This window comes from Drosophila ficusphila, unplaced genomic scaffold (genome assembly GCF_018152265.1).
Source record: "Drosophila ficusphila isolate 14025-0441.05 unplaced genomic scaffold, ASM1815226v1 contig_794, whole genome shotgun sequence".
In the NCBI taxonomy this organism is placed as follows: Eukaryota; Metazoa; Arthropoda; class Insecta; order Diptera; family Drosophilidae; genus Drosophila; species Drosophila ficusphila.
Window position 1 is genome coordinate 47485 of NW_025064740.1, and position 19966 is coordinate 67450.

Genomic DNA, 19966 nt, shown 5'->3' on the forward strand with positions numbered 1-19966 from the left:
ATATATTTAATTTTACCCCAATGTAAAATGTGCAAGTGAAAACAATCTATAACCAGTAAAGGGTAAAGTGGAGTCAGTCGCAAAATACCCAACTCACTCACCATGGTTTAGGTCTAAGTTGCTTGAAAAATCTTTGTTAAAGATGTGAGTCAAACGTAAATATATTACATTGTTTTGAATTTTTATTATTAAATTCGTATTGTTTTTATTCAAACAGTTCTAAACATATTTTTCGATTCTATAGTTTTGCAAATCATACATTATCAAATTTAAGCATCAGTGTTACCCGATATAACGTAATTTCTGCCATCCCTAGAAAGAGAGCAAAGAGAGGCGCAAAATCGTTAGTTGCTATTCTCTCCGTCTTCTTTCCATTCGCTTTATCACCATTCGTCTTTTGAAATCCAAATTCGACGGATGGTAAAACGGATGGTTGAGATTCGACTTCAACTGAACGGATTCGCGTCGGGTAATTAAGCCACCTTTTTGTTTTTGTGTGGCAAACGAAGAAGTGTTGGATTGATTTTGCGCTACTTTCGCGAAAAGCATCGTTTCGGCAGCGGTGCGTGTGTGTGGGTGCAATCAAACATAAATAACGTGCAATTACGGGTCAGTAACCCAAACAAAGAAGTGATAAGAGTGCAAAGGGTCCTTGAATAGCAAGGAGTGCAGGGAGTGATAAGTCTGCTTGGAACACAATGTGCTCTAAAATCTCTTATTTGCACTGCGTCCAAATGTGTAGGTGTGTTAGTGTTTGGCTCCCCACCTGTGCCAGTGTGTGTGTGGACATCTGTTCTGTCTCGTCTTCTTATGTTGTCTTCCGTCCGTCCTTCTGTCTCTTTGTCTCTCCTTCCTCCTCCCGGTCCCTTTTCGCCCTCCTGGGGTCCAGACTCGTCTCGCTCTACATACCCACCAGGTAAAGGTGTGTGAGTGGGGGTTGCTCTCTTTTTCTCTCTCTGTGTGGCAAACTATTTGTTGTTCTTTCATAATGCAACAAATAAATTATTCAAATGTGCACAGGAGCTTTTCAGTGATAAAAAATTAAGTTTGGGATCACGTAGACCATTAAATTATACAGTTTTTGATGCTTAATGAATATAATAACAATAAACAAAAGTGGAAAACTTTTAACAATTTTGATAAAAGTCAGATGAATTTCATAGATATTTGTTTGTTCAGTGAACAAAGCCATTTACTTTTGATACAATACAACATATTTTCGATCTAATTTGTTTAATTTTGTTCTAGTTGCATTTGTTTTTAATTATTCTACAACATTTTGTTCAACTTGTGAAAAGCGTTTCAATGTCAAAATAGATGAGTGTGATAATTACCAAGGTGATAGAACGTTGCCTTGATTTTAGGACACCCTGTTTTCCCTTTAAAGGCACTTGTTACAGATTCCCTTTTCCCCCGTCCCCCGCACTCTCTTCCCTCTCGCTCCCCCACTGAGTTTTCCTTTGTGGCGTTTTCTTGCGTTTTCTTCGTTGTTGCTTTTCAATTGATTTATTTTTGCATAATCGTTCATTGCCAGACCAAAGCAACTCATAAGCAAAGAAAAAAACAAAATAAAAACGCACGCTAAGTACAATTGACATGTGTAGGTACATATAGTACTTGCGCATTTACACATTTTTACTATAGCTTAAGGTTGTGTGATTTTTAACAAAAGGCGAATGATTCGCAGAACTGTGCTAATGGCAAAATCATTTTTCTATTGGTTGCCAAAAACTGATCAATGGAACTCTGTACGATTCCGTATTTCGACTTTTCGAGAATAATTCAAACTAGTTCGAAGTGATCTGTTTATACCCGAAATATAAAAAAACTGGTTTTATCAATCGCAGTCCGCCGGGTTAAGTACAACTTTTGGAAAAAGATTGCGACAAATTTGTGCTTAAAAAGATATAACAAACATACCTATGATGCTATCTTTAGGCGGTTTTGATTATTAAAAAAAAAAACTTAAAATAAAGAATTGCCTTGCATTACACATGTGTAGTGTTATTTTTGGTTATCAACAGCTATGGTTAATAATCAGTTTCTCAATAATCACTTTTAACCGCATGAAGTTTGGTTCTATCTATAATTAAAGAAAAACTGAAGACTGTCTCAAGTAAGTCATTTATGAGCCAAGGGCGTCGCCAGGGGGGCGAGAGGGGCAGCGGATTAAAAATGTTGCTCATCTATGCGTTTTTAAAAATGCTGTCTCACAAACTTCGTCAACTTTGAGAAAAGATTTGAAAGCAACAATAGAATATGCTCTAATACTACTAATATCCAGTTTAAAAAAAAAACCGATTGAACTTTTAGGACATCTTTCAGTTTTCTAGTTCTTTCATTATAAAGACATTGATTTATGAAAGTTCGATTTATTGAATAGTATCTTGTCTGGTTCGGTTATTTTTTTCAAACACCTGTAGAAGGTTGTTCACCAATTTTCCTATATTTACACCTTGATGTGTAATTCCAATCTTCGTGTGGCTTGTTCCATTTTTTGCGCTTGGCTGGCGCTCTCTTCTTCGCTTGCCTCTTCTCTTTCGCTCCCTTTGCTGCTGGTAGCCCCAATTAGCCCCCGCTGGGTTTTCTTGCCAAATCTTTGCACGTAACAAAAAGAGGCAGGTTAAAGCACAAACAACATAATCGGGCGATCGCGCTGCGCTCTCTTTCTAACGGTGTTTCTCTCGATTAAGAAAACCCAAAACCGGTTAACCAAAACCCACTCTCCATTCGTCCCGCTCGACTTGCTCAATGAAACTCTCTCTATCTCTCTCCCGGGAGAGAAATAAAAACAAATCCACAATTGTTATTGTTCAATAAGTAAAAGAATCTATCAAATTATTTTCAGCAAAACAAAAATGAGCAATTTTAATGCGAAATAATTAGAGGAATCTCTTTGATTTGTGTGTTTACAAATAAATCAGCAAATGAATGTGCGAAAGTATCCCAATGAACAGTGGAATCGAATAAAGAGTCGCAGTGAAAATATAAAGCAAGGAGGAAAAACAAGGAAAACAACTTGAAGGTGAGTCCGCCTCAAAATCATTTGTTATGAATTTGCGACTTGTATTGTTTTGAAAACTTGTCAACGGGTTTTGCCATTTTGCCAGCTGCTCTGTGAACTTCCCACACATATGGCCTAAAAAATCATGTTGTTAACATTGCAATGGGCCAGATGGGATATTACGTGACTTCTTTTCCACCGAAAGCCCCTGAAACGTAACTGCCGACGATGACGAAAATTGAAATCGAATCGCCGAGTATGTCACACAATATCAATCAAAGTCGCAGAAACAAAGCTTCAACGGCTGAAACTGCAGTTCAATTTAATGGAACATGAAGCGCGGCCAAAGGGATAACTTTTTCGACTGGCGGGAAATGTGGGAAAATCGATTGCTACGCCAGCGATTGGTACGACTTAAGGACTTCCAACTAGTCAAACTTTGTCCACGAGGTCATTCAACCGTAGCCAAAAATCAGGAGCTAAAGTTTTATTTGATTTGCGACACGATTTGGAAGTCTATTGCTTCTATGTTGTCATTTTTTTGTTTACTGATAGTAAAATGAATTATAACAAGATCATATGAAACATAACAATAGTTGGTAGTTTGTATTAAACGCAGACTTTCCAATTTTGAAGCATAATTAAACTTAATTCTACTGCAGAATTTGCCACTTGAATGAAATCTATAGTTTAGATAGAAGTTTTAGGAGCTGCTGCCGTGTTTTGAATTGTTTTCCAAAGTCGTTAAAACTTTTCAATTTCTTTCCCAATCTACGTCTATATAGCTTTACACATTTATAGCCTCCGTTCAATTCGACGTGCAGTTGGTTTTGTGTCCATATTTTTTTTATCTTCGGCAGTAAAATGTTTTCGCCTTTGACTGTGCTTTTGCTTTGCCTTTTGTGCAAGCGGTGAATGAGTTTTCACATATTGTCTAATTACGGATTTAAGTGAGCAGTGAATTTAATTTCATTTAAAAGTCATAGGCGGAAATGTTTTCATAATCCGGGAGTCGCTTCGAGCTGTGTTACATCATTAAGCCACTTGAAAATTGATTAATTTTGAGTGAAGAAACGCAGATGAAGGGATTGAGTAGTTCTTCAATCAAAGGGGAACGAAAATAGCAATTAACTTTTACCACAACGTCAGCATGAAACTTTTAGAAGAAGTTTAAGACCGAAAGTAGCAGAATCAGTGGAGATGGAATGTTTACTTAGGCACACTTTTGCAGAGAGGAAATTAAACCCCTTACACCCCCAATTTGCCCATCATCGTTTACTGGAAACACTTAAAATTTCCATCCCAAAGTAGCAATTAAAAAGTCATAAAAAACGAACACACTAAGTACTCTAGTTGGCAAAATGTTTACATTTCAGCTAGTTCGTTTTCGGGAACAAATGTGTCCAGATGTGTTAAAGTACCTACTTAAATATTTTTGTTATTGTTATTGTTTTTTTTTGGGAACTGCTCCATTTGGAAGCAGCGACACGCCAACTGAATCCAGTTTTTGGGTTTCTAGACAAAAAACCTCAGGAAATTTCTCAAATTCGTCATTGACTTTTGTTTTCGTTTCTCATTCTCAGGCGGAGAAAGCGCGATTTTAAAACAAAGCCAACAACAACAACCACGATCAGATATTATACAAATTTCGGTTGTGTGGCGTTGAGCACAATAACAACAATGATAACCATTTTAGTAAATTCACCAAAAGCCAGTAAGGGAAAAAAAGACGACAACAAAAGTTGTTTTTGTTTACTTAAGCTTAGTTTTTTTTTTTGATTCCTCGACTGAACACAAATTGCGTTGAACATAGATTTAGGGCCACCCATTCATTCATTCACTCATTCATTCACTCATTCGTTCACTTATTCACTCGCTCACCTATTTATTTAATTTTTTGTGTGTACTTTTCAACTTTTCCTGTTGTAATTTTTTGATTGCTTCGACTGTGTCGCATGTCGGCGTTTTTGGGTCAGTTCCAATCTGTGTTTTTTTTGTGCCCTGCCTGCCACACGCAAAATAAAGTTTAGCCCAAATAAACGACTTCTCCACTTTTCCTGATTTTCATTTCTAAACAATGAGTTTTAAAGTTTTGATTTTATTTAAGCATATTTGGTGCTTCTCTCTATGCGAGTTGAATTATAATTTTTGGGCTGAACTCTGTTCACTTTCTTTTTTCTTATTTATAAATTCGAAAACCGATTTCTTAATAGCGTCTTAGCCGAATTTAATGAACGGCTTATAAGCGATGCATATTCAGAGATCAAAGTCATGCTATTTCTATTTCTTTGTTGGCCTCTTCTAAAGAATTCTCATTTCTTAGATTTCTCGTGTCGGATGTTAGCCTCTAGCTAATACCGCCCCCTAGATTAAGTCCCTCCGAGAAGAAGTTAAACAAACAGCGGAAAAACAAACAAACCGAGGGTAAAGCTCTTTTGGGGCAAGTGATGAAACTGGAAAATGAAGAGGCAGAGGCAGAGCATAATCCGATCTATCCAATCTGTAAACTGGTCCGATCCCAAGGGGGGTGGTGTATGCTCTGTTGATTTGTCTTCATTATCAGCTCGTTGACTGTTTTCTGTTTGCCTCTGATTCTCGAGTAAACATCGAGCAGACGACGTGGCCATGATTGTTTGTACTATTTGCTTTTTTGTGGTAAAAACTTATTTTTAATCTTCGAGCACACACATCGCGTTGCCAAGTCGCTCCTCCCACCGCGTTTCATTCAAATTTCAATTTCAAATTTTGGTTTTCAGTTGCCAATTAGATAATAAAACAAATCAATACAATTTACATGGTGTTTTATTTATACCAATTTCGTTGTATACAAAGTGTTTAAATTTATCAGTGTTTCAGAACTTCTAGCAGCTACAATTACAAATACAAATTTGTAGTTTTCATTTGGTGGCTTCTGTCAATTTAAATAAAACATAAATCACTGTGAGGATATAGCTGGTTTTTATGGCTCTTAAATAGATGGGCATATTTTATTCAGGCCTTGCAGGTTGTTTATCTCTTATAAATTGACGCATGGCTCCTGTTGCGGCTTCCATTGTTTCTACTTTAATTATTTCGCATCTTTATAATTCCCAAACATGCGTCAAATGCCCCCGAGATGCAAACACAACCAGATATGCCGACTATAAAGTAATATGGCAAAGCTTTGGGAACTGGTACGTGAAATCATTTCAGCCAAATGTTGGCTTAATAACTGTTTTTGTTTGCTTCTGGCTTCCCAGAGCCATATATTCATTTCCCTTTTCCAAAAGCCCGTATCTTCATCGCAGTTTCCCGTTTCTCAGGCAAGTGTCTTTTGTTTTATCAGCTGCAGAAAGTTTTGCTGGATAAACAAGTGAACCTCCTATTCTGGCTTCTATATACTGTATTGTGTTTTGTTGCGAATTTGAATTATTATCCACGAGCCTGTGACGTCAAACTGCAGTGCCACACAAGGGGTTTAATTCAAAAGTTTTTGTTTACTCAGCTGCTCTTTGAGTTTCAAGGCGATTCTTTAATTCCCTGATTGGTCATAACTCAGGTGACAAATAACTCACGTAAATAAAGTTTATAGCTCCAAGGCTAAGTCATTATGGTTACTGTAATGTCGACCAACGCGATTTAATAATACTTTTATCTGGCTTAGATAATTCTTAGGATCAATCTGTGTCAGTCTGGTTGTGTTTGCTCGTAACTCGGCCTTCGCAGCCGGTCGAACGAGTACCAATGACCAACGCAGATCTTTGTGTACACAAAGACTGAGATACCGGTTTGCAGAAACACACCCACTTGAAATGCTGTCATCCAGTGCTGAAATGTCCAAGACAAGAAGTAGGCAAAAAAAAAGCATTGGTTTAGTAGATTTAACATTTTAAACAGGAAAAATAAATTACATTACTTGTATAATTTTTTATCCAAGCTTCGCACGGATATTACGGAAACTTCTACTGATTCACACGGGTGCATATAAATCTTATTTGTTACGTCATATTTTTTTTTATTAAATAAATTGCAATGTCATTTTTTAAAAAAGCTAAAAATGTTTGTTTTTATTTTACAACCATTTTTAATAAGGTTTATCAATCATTGATATTTTATAGCCTTGTAAGGAAAAGTAATAATTTAAAAAAATGTCTGGTAAAACAATGTAAAATTGTGATCACTTTTGGTGACATTTTTTTTTTCAATGCAATAAGTGGCCGGAACGCAATTATAACAAAGAATCGGTCTTTGTTGGAGCCCGAGTCTGGCTGGGTCTTGACTGGATCGTGAATCGATCAATTGCCGTGAGAGAGGCCAAACTGTACTCTGGCCAATAATCGAGGTCAGCACTCTCCATGTGGAGACAAAGCGGCAAGATCAGCGAACTTTTGGTGGGGCGATGATTCGGTTGTTGATGATGGGGGCCACCTGATGAGATCTTGGGCAATGAATTAATGCACAGCGTCCCGCCAGCTCTTGGCACATCTCGCCAACAACTTGGTGACATGTGACTTTTGGGCGACTTGTGCAATTAAGAGCTGCAGCCACGATCGCAAATGTGACGCAGTTGCAGGCCTTAGTTACAGATTCAGTGCCCCCCAATCCCCCATTTTCCACCATCCACATGGCAAACTCACTCTCCGGGGCAAAACTCAACTGAACTGAACCGAACTGAGCTGAGTAAGAGGATTATTTGCCACTCCGTTGGTGTTTGGTGAATCTTTTGCACCGGGCCTGTAATCCGATCCACTCCATCTAACTCACACCGATGCTTTTGGGTGTTTTTTTGTTGTGCTTGGCGAGTCATCTGGGTGGGTGGTTCGAATACTTCGCGGAAGCCCCTTTCATTTGGGCCAAAGCAAGCCAAACACCCATCCGCAAACCGATCCGAGTCCCGAGACCCACTGCTAAGTAATTTAAAACAAAAAGCTTAAAACGAGTTTGTCGAATTCCAAAAGCCAAATAATTATACGAAACGCATTCGAGTTGCACCAGCGAGCTGGCAAAAAAAAAGGGGGAAAATGCAGCTAAGCTGGTGGGGCTTAGGAAACTTGAGAGAGGCAGTCGAGTGGCCCAAAAGAACCCATTGAATGCTGATATGGCGTTCGAGAAACCAGGGAACAAGAAAAATTTTGATAGAAGCTTCCTTCTAATGAAGAAATGAACAAGTAACAAAGAAAGCTTTAAAAAAATTTTACTTTTGTTTATAAAATAAGGAATGCTAGTATATTTTAATCTTTAGGTCATAGATTCCAAAAAAAAAATTTTTTAAGCTTTCGTTTTGAGAAAGAGACTTTCTAAATTTATTTGCAGTGTGAATTTTGATTTACTTAGTAAAACTAAATACACGGCTTATATAATTTATAAATATAAAAAAATCGATTTGTTACATTTAATTTTTAAGTTAATTTTTCTCAATTATTCTCGGATTTGCTTTTAATGGAGATTATTCCAGTTGATTTGGCTTATAAAGCAATGCGAGTTGGTTATCCAACTCAGTCGAAATTCAAGACGATCGCTACCATGAGTATCGGACCACCAAGATACTTCATTGACCCACAGCCCTTAGTGCCCCAATGGAGGACTAACACAGCATGTTCGCCTGGCTATTCGTGGCATGAAAAAGCGCAAAGGTGTATCCCAAATGGGGGTATTGGAGACTTGTTTCCACCAGGAAAACCTGGAAAACCTCCAGCAGGAGGTGCTGCAGTGAAACCTCCTAAACCTGGTGCAGCTCCTACTGCAGCTCCCACTGAAGCTCCCACTGAAGCTCCTACTGAAGCTCCTACTGAAGCTCCCACTGCAGCTCCAACTGCAGCTCCTACTGCAGCTCCTACTGCAGCTCCTGGAGGAAGTGACAAGAATAAAAATAAAAACGAAATTAAGATTAAACCATGATTAGAGTAAATGCAACTCTGAGAGTTCGAAACTTATCTTTTGTTTTTTAACTTTAAAAATCGTTTTAATTTATTTTTTAACTGAAATTTCTTAGCATTTTGGGTGTATTGGTTTTTTAATTTCTTGTAAAGATATTTGAAGATACGATCGCTAATATAATATACGATCGCTAAACATTCAAATTGTGGAAAACAAACCATAATTATTTTCTAATGAAATCCCAAAGAAGTTTGCCAAATACGGCATTTTAATCTCACAAAAATATGCTTAGAAAACAATAATATGTTACGTAAAGTGTATAATTGTAGGTCGGAGGGGCATGAAAATGAATTATCTCGCATCTACAATTTCAGAATTATATATATAGCGAGTGGGGACTCCTTATCTCCAAGAGCCGCAATTACGTATTAGAAATTGTCATTTTCTTCACAGTTGATTCTTAATTAGGTTATGTGAGCATTGAAAATGAATTTTAAAACTTAAAATTGACTGAGAAGTTGTTGTTAAAGTAATAGGAGAGTTTTAATTGTTTTTAGCTTTATGGCCTTGTAAGAAACATTCTATTTGTGGTTTTATTTTCACTATTAAGTAGAGCTAAAAGTACTTAACCTTGGAAGTAATCCAAATTAAGTAGTTCCACACACAGCTGCGTAAATAAACTAACGACTTTGAAGATCGCTGTGCCATTTCGTGCTGGCGGACATGGAAAACCTAATTGTTTGTTCGAGATAGATGTCTGCAGTCTTATCGCACTGTTTTTATAATGTTTCTTCATAACTACTTCAACTGTTGCCCTGAACTTATAAAAGCGAAAATTCCCATTTGTCTCTGGTTTTCCTCGTGTCTCTATTCCATTTCTGTGGGCAAATCTTCCATATGGTAGAGACTCTTATCAGAGAATGTGTAACAACTCTGAACAACATCTTCGTGCTCTCTTATCAGCGAAAGAAATAATTTTTCCGTAATTAGTTACTAACGACTGGAGTATTTGTGTGTCTTATATACAAAGGCGACTTCGCACTCCACGTGAAGGTATCTTTGTATCTTTTATCTACTAACACAGAAATGGGCAACGCAAAAAAAAAGCAGCAGAAAAACATAAAAACAAAACAAAACAAGAGAAGAAACCGCGCTGAAAAAACTTGTTTTGTAAACTTCACTTCCTGTTTGCGAATCGCATAAGATCGCCAATGTATCTATATCTGTATCTGTATTTGCGAGTGGTTTGTGCATATTGCATACAGATACATGCAGTTTGGGAACCATATACGGCCAAGCAATTGTAATCACTTTCCATTTACTTTTGATTGTTCTTCAAAATGAGCCATTAAGATTCTAAAAATGAACTCGACGCCCAGCAAGTGAATGAATGAACAATTAAGCAGCGAACGAAAGAGAGCGACAATGAAAATGAATCATCCAAAGTCGAAAATCTCACCGGCTTGAGCAAGTTTCTTTATTTGGCTATGACAGGCTTTCTGGCTAAAAAACACGGTCCGACTAACCTTTACCATTTTGGCCAAGAATCGCACGAAATAAATCTTATTTCCAGTTTGCACTTGCTCGATCTTCCTCTTCTTCTTTCTCGCACTTGCTGAATGTCTTTGCACTTACTTATTGTCATATTTAATTACATCAGCCAACCCCGCCGCAATCTTCAGGGGTTCAATGTCCCAAGCCCAGACACAAAGATATAGAGAAGTCTGGAGGGATTAGTAAGCGAGATAGAGGGGAATTTTCGAACCCGTGCGTGATTCGCATCATCATTGGCGTTCTGAAGTCGGCGGAATAACCCACAAAGGGAATAGGCACGGAACTAATGCCGAATTGATCAAGATCAGGCCACAAGGTGCACTATAAAAAAATCAGTAATTTAAAATCATCAACGCTCGCTGAATAAAAATGAACTCGTTTGCCTTTTGAATGGAAATTCAATTTGCTTCGAACTTCGTTTTGGCAACTCTTCTTTTAAAATGGGAAAGAGGCGGCCCTAAAAGCTTTTTCCCATAATCCAACTCTCCTTTTATCCCTTTCCATCGGTCAGATGGAGATTGTTATGCAACAATCCACCTGTCACTGTCCTGCATTAACTTTAATATTCGAAAAATGCGAACTCAACTCAATTTGATGGTTTTTTTCTCTGACCGCTTTCACATTTCGAACGCTGGACATCCTCTCTGAAAATATTTCATAAACAATGCCAATTTTTCGGGACAAACACGGCTTATGTAACACACTATATCACCCAGGGAGTTCATTTGCCTTGCCATGTTGCCCTTTAATTAGCCGACATTGTGCAACACACATGCGAGAGTTATGAAAACTCGGCAATAAATAATTGTACAAAGAGGAAATATTTTCCTCGATGTGTTTAATTCCCCTGATACATCTGATTAATGAAAACATTTCCGATTGTGCTCCAATTAGAGATGTAATTCAGCAACGGCAAAGGCATCATTAAAGCTTATTCAGTTCGCCGATCTCCAGAGCAAACATTTCCTGCTACTCGTACATTCGACGACTACCTCAACTAGAACAGGGTAAAATTTGTGTTTGGCAATTGGCCAGAAAAGCGAAATAAAGTAAGGCAGGCAGAAGCAAAAAGTTTGCTCTTTCATCATGCTTTTATCCAGGGACAGCTGCAGCATCTGTGACACCGAAACCCCCTGGAAAAAAAAAATACAAAAACATAAAGCTGAAAAGAAGCAAAATTTGAAAATGTGGAACATGGAGGCAATAAGAGGCAGCCTTTGTGGGTCACCACGCGGGAAATTCGATAGGGGAAAATGGGGATAATTGATTAACTGGTCAGTGGGTAAAGTGGTAAAGTGCAGCTGGGAGTGCAACACCTCCACATAGAATATAGAAGTATTGGAATAAATGGAAGCCCCTGAATCACACTTAAGCGGTCATCCATCCAAGCATAAGGGTAAGCCCCCAAGTAAATCCTCAATTAGTTGCCATTTGCCCGGGTTCCCAGCTTGAAGATTGTGGGGGGCAGGCTTACATTGAAGGATATGGAAAAGCGGTGGCAGCATTTGCTTTCTGCTGATATTCATATTTCTTTTGAGCCTCCCCCTCAAGGCAATCAATAAAATGGGGCTTTTTCTTTGCCCCCTCGGATTTTTTTTTTTTTTTTTTTTTGATGCGTGCGTGGAGGAGAAGGCGTGTTCAAGTGGCGTCGCCTCCATTGTTGTAATATATTGTTGATATAGCTGCTGGTCTTTGGCAGCGTCGCATATTAATGAAAGGAAAATCGGTGGGCGAAGTGAGCAACTGTTAGCTCTCACCCTGATGGTTGTTGCGATGCCAATGACGATGACGATGGCGATGCCATTGGAATCTTTTTTGTATCTTGACGAGGGAATAGCAGTTTCATTAGCCCTTTCCTCGAGAGGGAAGGTTGTGTGGTCTTGTCACGCGCTTATCTAAGAATGCGGGGAATGGGTAATAAATCGGGTAAAAAAATATAAAACTGTTAAGGGATGGTATACATCGTGAAACGAAAAAGAATAACAGTCCTTTCACTTCCGGTTTAAGTTTCATGTTTTCATGATAAATAAAAGGTTATGAGAGATTTTTGTTTCTATAAATTTTATAAATTTTTCTAAAATTTCTATACCTTTTTTTTTTAAGACTAGCAAGAATATGGATTTTAGATCTTAAGTTGTCAAATGATTTTTATCCACTTTTAAAATTAAGAGTGTAGATCGATTTTTAGTCTTAGACTTTGAAAAGCAATGTATTGTTAAAGTGATTTTCTTTGGTAGTAAATGTTAAATATTAAATACCATGCAAACCCATATAAATTGTATAATGATGTTTCTGCATGGTTTATAAACTCTATCCCGTAAAGATATTATATAAACTTTAATGTTGAAATGGAGTTTTCTGAGAAAAAGTAGAACCTGATCCTTTGGCCTTACCCACATTTCCTGGGGCTTTAAAAGTCCGGATTGTGTCACGATTGCATCCCGAATAAGGGCATCCTCCGCCGTCCTCCGCCATCCTCACATGCACGAGTGTCTGAGTGTGGAAGAAGCTTTTTATAGAAGACGGCGTCAGCGAGCATCCTTCTCATTCAACGGAAGTCTGGGCCAGTGGATGAATGTTGTGGGGAAAAGTGGGGGTAGGGTGGGTGGCCATCTTACCGCCCCTCGTAATTATCTTCTCCCCTTTATTTTCTCGCTCCATCTCGGTGGCATGTTGCAGCGACTCTGCTGTTTGGGCTCAATTAGTGTGGCAATGGGGCGAGCCTTTCAGGAAGTAATTGTCGACGTCATCAACTGTCGACTTGTGCTCCCCATGGGGGATTATATAAGTGTGTGTGGGTGTGTGTTTATGTGTGTGTGAAAATCCCTAATGACAGTTCCGTGGTGCAACCTCTGAACCCTGAAAGTCAACTCCAAAACTAAGCCATTTCCCTTCTCGTTTTTTCTAGGATATGCCTCAAAGCTGATCGATTGACCTAACCGAGTGAACGCCAGTTGGTTAAATGCTACATTATGTCGGCCAAGCACATCGAACAGTATACGAATCCATCCTTTGAGCAGGAGTCCGACCCACCGCCTCCCCCTGGGGGCGTGGCAGATGTGGGAGCAGCAGTCGGGGGCAGCAATATCAACAATGCCAACGATGCCGGCACGGCAAATCGCAAAGGTCACAGGTGAGGAAATCGCTGCAGTCGCCAGTTGCCAATTGCCAGTTTTCCACTTTCTTTGCTTCCCTGTTTTATATTATTTCCTAAAAGAAAAAGGAAAAATACTATTTACCTAAATTGACACTTGCCTTGGCCAAACAAACAGAATATTATTTGCCGATACAGTTTGCCACCCCATATCAATAATAATTAGCTTCTAGTTGGGGGGGGAAACACCGAACTTCGGGGCACGTTTAGCGGCACGTGGGTGAGTTCGATGGCGGCTTAATAATTCATAAGACTGCAGCGCCTTCACCGCCGCCGCCGAATCGATAGCAGTCGATTACGATGAGTCGGTCAAGTTTGAAATATTCAAAGGCCCGGAAAACCGAGAGCCGGAAAAAAGGAAAGAGGAAAGGAAAGGGAAGCGTGACAAACAAGTCCAGGGTGAGCACGTGAGCTTCAAAGGCTCGCCGCCTCGCGATTCGCCAGCTCGATTCGCCAGCTAACGCCGCAGTCATCCGCGTGCACTGCCAGTCGAAGGAACGTCGAAGGAACTCCGGAACGGGAAGTCCTCAAGTCCTACGACAAAATACCAAAACCAATCCAAAAAAAGGGCCCAAGAAGTTGTGTGGTTGCAGCTGCCAAAGTCAAGTGAGTTGCGAGGTGGGGAAGAAGCCTTTGAATTTGGCCTGCAGGATGGGGTAATTCTTTCGGTTGGCCCAAAGCCCAAAGAGCTTGACATTGAATAGGCCAAGCGGCCTCGCCCTCGGGCGTCCTAGCGTCCTTGGACCGTCGTCCATCGCCAAGTTCTAGGCCGCCTCTAGACAGGCTGACAAAAAAGGCAGCGAATGAAGGAGCAAGGTTGACACTTTCAAATACCCTGGCCAAAGCAAACTGTTTACATTTTTTATGTAACATTGAAAAGACGTAACCGCAAAATGAAAACCCCTTCACTTCGAAAAACCCTTATTAATAAAGAAGCATCAGAAAATTTAGTTTTAAATATGCAGCAACACATATTTATATTATTTAAATATAAAGTGAAGAATTTATTATCTGCTAGGCTAAATCTAATGTAAATTGAAAATTTTAAACACATTTATAACTACTTTTGAATTGCTTAACTTCTTAGCATATAGACTCATTTATTTAGCATAGAGACTCATTTATTTCCTTTAAAACTTGACGTACAAAAAAGTGTGCATTAACTTGTTGTTTTTTAAGAACACAAATACACAAATGCAAAAGTTTTAGAAACCCAACACGGTGAATAGAAACATTGGTTGAATTACGTTAATGATAGGTAGGATGATGCGTAAATTATACATTTTTGCTTTAGTAGTTCTTGAAAGATTTCGCAAAGAAGTGTACCGATTTAAGATTTTCTAGTAGTTCGCTTGTCACATAATGTTTGGAAATTAGGTCAAAAATTGAACGTTTTGAATTAGTTTTGGCTTTCAGGGTATGGCAAAATCCCATTAAAAAATGCAAAGAATCAGAGCCAATTGTCTCGCTCCTCTTGTTGATCTGACCACGGAAACAATCTCACTTGCAGGCGGCAGGAATCGATGTACCAGATGACTGGCCTCTACTCGGAAACGAATAGCGGCGACGACAGCAGCATAGATGCGGCCCTCGATCAGGAACACAGGTCGCACTTGGCCGGGGATCAGTTGACTTCCGGAGGAGGCGGAGGAGGAGGAGGAGGAGCAGGAGGAGGAGCTGGTGGAGGAGCAGGTGGTGGCGCTAGTGGTGCATCGATGGCCAACGTGGACAGCGTGACGATCAAGTGCCACAGTCGACAGGCGTCGTCGGCGGGCAAATGTCCGCCAGCTCCGGATCCGGAGGAGGACTTCGACGAGGAGCAGTTCCGCACCGGCGATTGTGGCATCCTCAATTGCCGGCCTTATGGCATCCAGCGCTTCGCCCGCATCAAGATCTTTGTGCTCCTGCTGTCGCTCCTGGTGATGATGCAACAGGCCCTCAGTTCGGGTTACATCAACTCGGTGATCACCACGATCGAGAAGCGCTTCGAGATCCCCTCCAGCTACTCCGGTCTGATAGCTTCGAGCTACGAGATCGGCAACGTGATCACCGTGATCTTTGTGAGCTACTTGGGGAGCAGGAGGCACATTCCCGTCTGGATTGGCATCGGTGCGGTGATCATGGGCATTGGGTCGCTGGTGTTCATGGTGCCGCATTTCACTGGAGAACCGAATCCCGGCATTGCGATCATGAACAAGACGAGTGACAACATCTGCCGCAGTGCCTTGGTGCGGAATCAGGACATGGATCTGGGTCGTCTGTCCAGCGGACTGTCCAACCAACCGCTGGCACCGCACACCCTCCGCGAGGATAATTGCCTCGAGGGAAAGGCTTCTACCACGGGACCCGTGCTGCTCTTCGTCCTCGCTCAACTGCTCCTGGGCTGCGGAGGCAGTCCGCTCTTCACCCTGGGAACCACCTACGTGGACGACCACGTGCGCACGGAGAGTTCGTCGATGTACATCGGCTGCATGTACAGCATGGGCGCCTTCGGACCCGTCGTCGGATTCCTGCTCGGCGCCTACCTGCTCTCCTTCCACATGGACTCGCTGTCCTCCACCACCATTTCGATCAGTGAGTAAAATCCCCAGTTAAGATCACTATAAATTGCACTGAAATTGAATTTGGAGCGTTTCCTATGCTAATTTACAATGGAAATTTATTTATAAGGGAAATAACCCTTTTAAGTTCAAAGGGGGATTACCTATGTGGCTAACAATTTTATTAAGCTGAACAACCCAGACCACTTATAACTATTTTAAATTATAATAACTTGTTTTTAATTTTTATAGTACTTAAATTAAAGGCACTTATTATTTTGCCAGAATCTTTTTTATTACGACTGATCATTATTATAAAAATAAAAATAAGTGCCAATATTTTGAAAAATAATTCTATTAAATAATTATCAATTGAAACAAACAATTGATTTCCTAAAATGTAATTTCCTGCACTTTAAGGAACAGGAAACATTTCAGTTTATCAAAACAAATGTCGAAATTTCCGAGCAATTTTTAATGAGACTTTCGCTGCAGTCGAACTTTATTAAACTTATTGATTTCAAATTGCAGCTCCCGGCGACAGACGTTGGGTGGGGATGTGGTGGGGGGCTTCCTGCTGTGCGGCGTCATTCTGCTGGTGGTGGCCGTGCCCTTTTTCTCCTTCCCCAAGGTCCTGGCCCGCGAGAAGAAGAAGATACGCAAGAGCAGCGTGGTGCAGCCCGTCCTGCCGAATAATTCCGCTGCCACAGCGGCCACCGATGAGATGGGCAAGGTGAAGAAGCTGGAGATTGTGGCCGTGACCAGCAAGGAGGACCAATCGCAGCCGCCGCCGAAGGTGGACACCGGTTACGGCAAGGACATCAAGGACATTCCGCAATCGATGCTGCGGCTGGTCAAGAATCCCGTGTACATTGTGACCTGCTTGGGAGCCTGCATGGAACTGATGATCGTCTCGGGATTTGTGGTCTTCCTGCCCAAATACCTGGAGACGCAGTTCAGCCTGGGCAAGAGTCAGGCCAACATCTTCACAGGATCGATCGCTGTGCCTGGTGCCTGCATTGGCATCTTCCTCGGCGGCTGCATCCTGAAGCGATTCCAACTGAAGCCCAAGGGCGCCGTCCAATTCGTCCTGATCACCAATGTGATTTGCCTCGCCTGCTATGCGATGCTGTTCTTCCTCGGCTGCGACAACCTGAAGATGGCGGGCACCACGATTCCCTACTACACCAGCAACAAGCCGGGCTCCACGCTGGAGCAGCCCTTCCAGGTGAACCTCACCGCCAAGTGCAACTTCGGCTGCGAGTGCCTCACCGGCGAGGTGGAGCCGGTGTGCGGCAACAACGGACTCACCTACTTCAGTCCCTGCCACGCCGGCTGCACGGGCTTCCTGTCCGGCTCCAACTACACCAATTGTGCATGTGAGTAGTAAGACTTTCAGTCAGTAACTTATATTATATCAGTAACTTAATTGGAATCGATAAAGTATGCTAGAAATATATTTAAATGTGGGAATCATAATAATCAATAGGTGCGTTTTATGGTTTATTTTTTTGTAACATAAGCAGTACTTATTTGTTATTAAATATAATGCTTATCCGATTTATTACGCACACTAACAAACTATATAATTTATGTAACTAATTGTAGTACGTGTTATTATTTGCTTGTTAATGTTCTGTTTATACTCGTATAATATAACTGAACTCATTATTTTATCAGTTCTAAGGGTGCAGCAAATAACGATAGTATTCCACAAAAACCGACTTAGTTTTATGTACTTGTTAATCTTGTTATTTATTTATATTTATTTATTATTCATTTATATATATTTATTATTTATTTATTTATAGGTGTTCACGCCAACATTTATAGTGGCGCTGGTGGAAGCCAAGCTCAGGCGCTCAGTGCCAACGAGAACTTCGCCGAGGTGACGGTGGTGCCGGTGGCCACCGCCGGTCCCTGTGCCACGCCCTGCCGCACCATCTACCCCTTCCTCATCTTGCTCTTCTTCATGACCTTCGTGGTGGCCTCCACCCAGATGCCGCTGCTGATGATCGTATTGCGTTCGGTTTCCGAGGAGGAGCGTTCCTTTGCCCTCGGCATGCAGTTTGTGATCTTTCGACTTTTTGGTTACATACCCGCTCCCATTCTGTTCGGGAACCTCATCGACTCCACTTGCCTGCTGTGGAAATCTTCCTGTGGCGAGAAGGGGGGTCGCTGTCTTATCTACGATATTGAAAAGTTTAGATACAAGTAAGGATAAATTACTCTTATTCACTGTAGAACGTATTACTGATCCTTTATTATTTGTTTTTCCAGATATGTTGGTCTCTGTGCCTCTGTTAAGCTAGTTGCTTTGTTTATCTTTATGGTTGATTGGTGGTTGGTGCGAAGGCGTAAGCAGTTGGAGAAAATAAAGCCCTTGAATGCAAGCGATCCAATAATTGGTTCCATTATCAGCCTAGACAAATGTAAGTTTTACAAAAATAATACCACTATTTTATGAAATATATTTATTATATTTTATTATATTTTGCAGTGTTTGAAGAGAAGCTTTCTGGTGGCGAACAGCCAAATGCATTTGTTGGCGGCACAGGAGAGCTGATCATTCCCACAGAGATACTGCGTCATTCACGGAACGATTCACGAACCATGCAGATGGATTACTGGTGAGTCTTGCTTACTATTAAATTTATAACATAGTTGCTCATTAAATTTATTTATCTGCAGCTACGACAAATGTGGTCATGTGGTAACTCCAGCGAATACTTGCAACCAGCCGCAGACCAAGTCGAAGAAGCACTTCCGGAGCGCCTCGTGCGACGTGAAGATGATCAAGAGCTTTGCCAGGGATCACAACTCGTCCAGCGGACCGGCGGATGCGGCTGGTCAGGATGCGAGTGGTGCGAGCAGCAAATACAAGAATCTCAAGAAGTTCCAGGCGCACACGCGTAATCACTCGACCGATCTGCACGACAACAGCCAACCCATTCGATATATCCAGAATCAGCTGCGGCCACAGGATTGCGCCGAAGAGGATGACGACGATGAGCTGACCACCGGCTGTGGCCACTTCGTCAAGAAGCACTCGCGCAACCACAGCTACGACCAGATCTACATGCCCAACAACATACGCTTCGATGCGGACTTCCTGCGGCATCCGCATCCGCATCACAACCCCAAGAAGAATGTGAACGTGCTGAAGAACGTGGTGACGGACATGGGCAAGCTGAAGAATTCAAACGAAACGGAAGCCGGCGGCGCGGGATCCCGTGGTCATTCGCGCAACAACTCGAAGGACTTGAACACCAAAATTTCCAGTGGCACTCCAGTGAACAGCGGTTCTGGGCTGGCATCATCATCCGATGCCAGCACCGCGGGCTTGAGTGTGCTTCGGCATCGACGCACCAACTCCAAGGACCTCAACTACCAAATTCTGCCGGAGGCGATTCCCACCAGCTCGTTGGCGGGACATCCGCAGCCGCATCCTCAGCACTCGCGAAACACGTCACACCACAAGATTCAGATCGACGACGATCGGAACGAGCTCATCAACGACAACGATGACGATGAGGAGGAGCGCTCCACGGCTTAGAGGAATGTGGAATGGCTTTAAGCTTTAAGTAAGGATTATCGGTTCGAGGCAGAAGTAGAAGAAGCAGCCTCTTGTGTCCTGAGTGTGTGTGTTCCATGCCCGTTTCCCGACGAAGTGACTCAACCTCCCAGCTGCTCATTGTACTTACGACCGAGTGTTCAAATCTACTTTCCTCGTAGAAGGCATCTGCAAATAGAAATCTTTTGATATATATGCAAATTCGAATCCGAATCCGATACGAATGCGAATGCGAATACTTGCAGATATTATTTATGTAACCAGGCGCTAGAGTATAGGAATCC

At 41.3% G+C, this 19966-nt stretch overlaps 1 protein-coding gene across 1 annotated transcript; it reads left to right on the top strand.

Annotated features, from left to right (window-relative positions):
* The first annotated feature begins 384 nt into the window (after positions 1-384).
* On the top strand, positions 385-19912 carry LOC108097850 (solute carrier organic anion transporter family member 5A1). Its single transcript, XM_017200383.2, is given in 10 exon segments — positions 385-609; positions 2849-3025; positions 13323-13547; positions 15079-16142; positions 16640-16672; positions 16675-17487; positions 17920-18322; positions 18389-18540; positions 18609-18738; positions 18800-19912. Coding segments are annotated over 8 exon segments (3621 nt in total). The 5' UTR covers positions 385-609; positions 2849-3025; positions 13323-13386; the 3' UTR covers positions 19665-19912.
* The last annotated feature ends 54 nt before the right edge of the window (positions 19913-19966 follow it).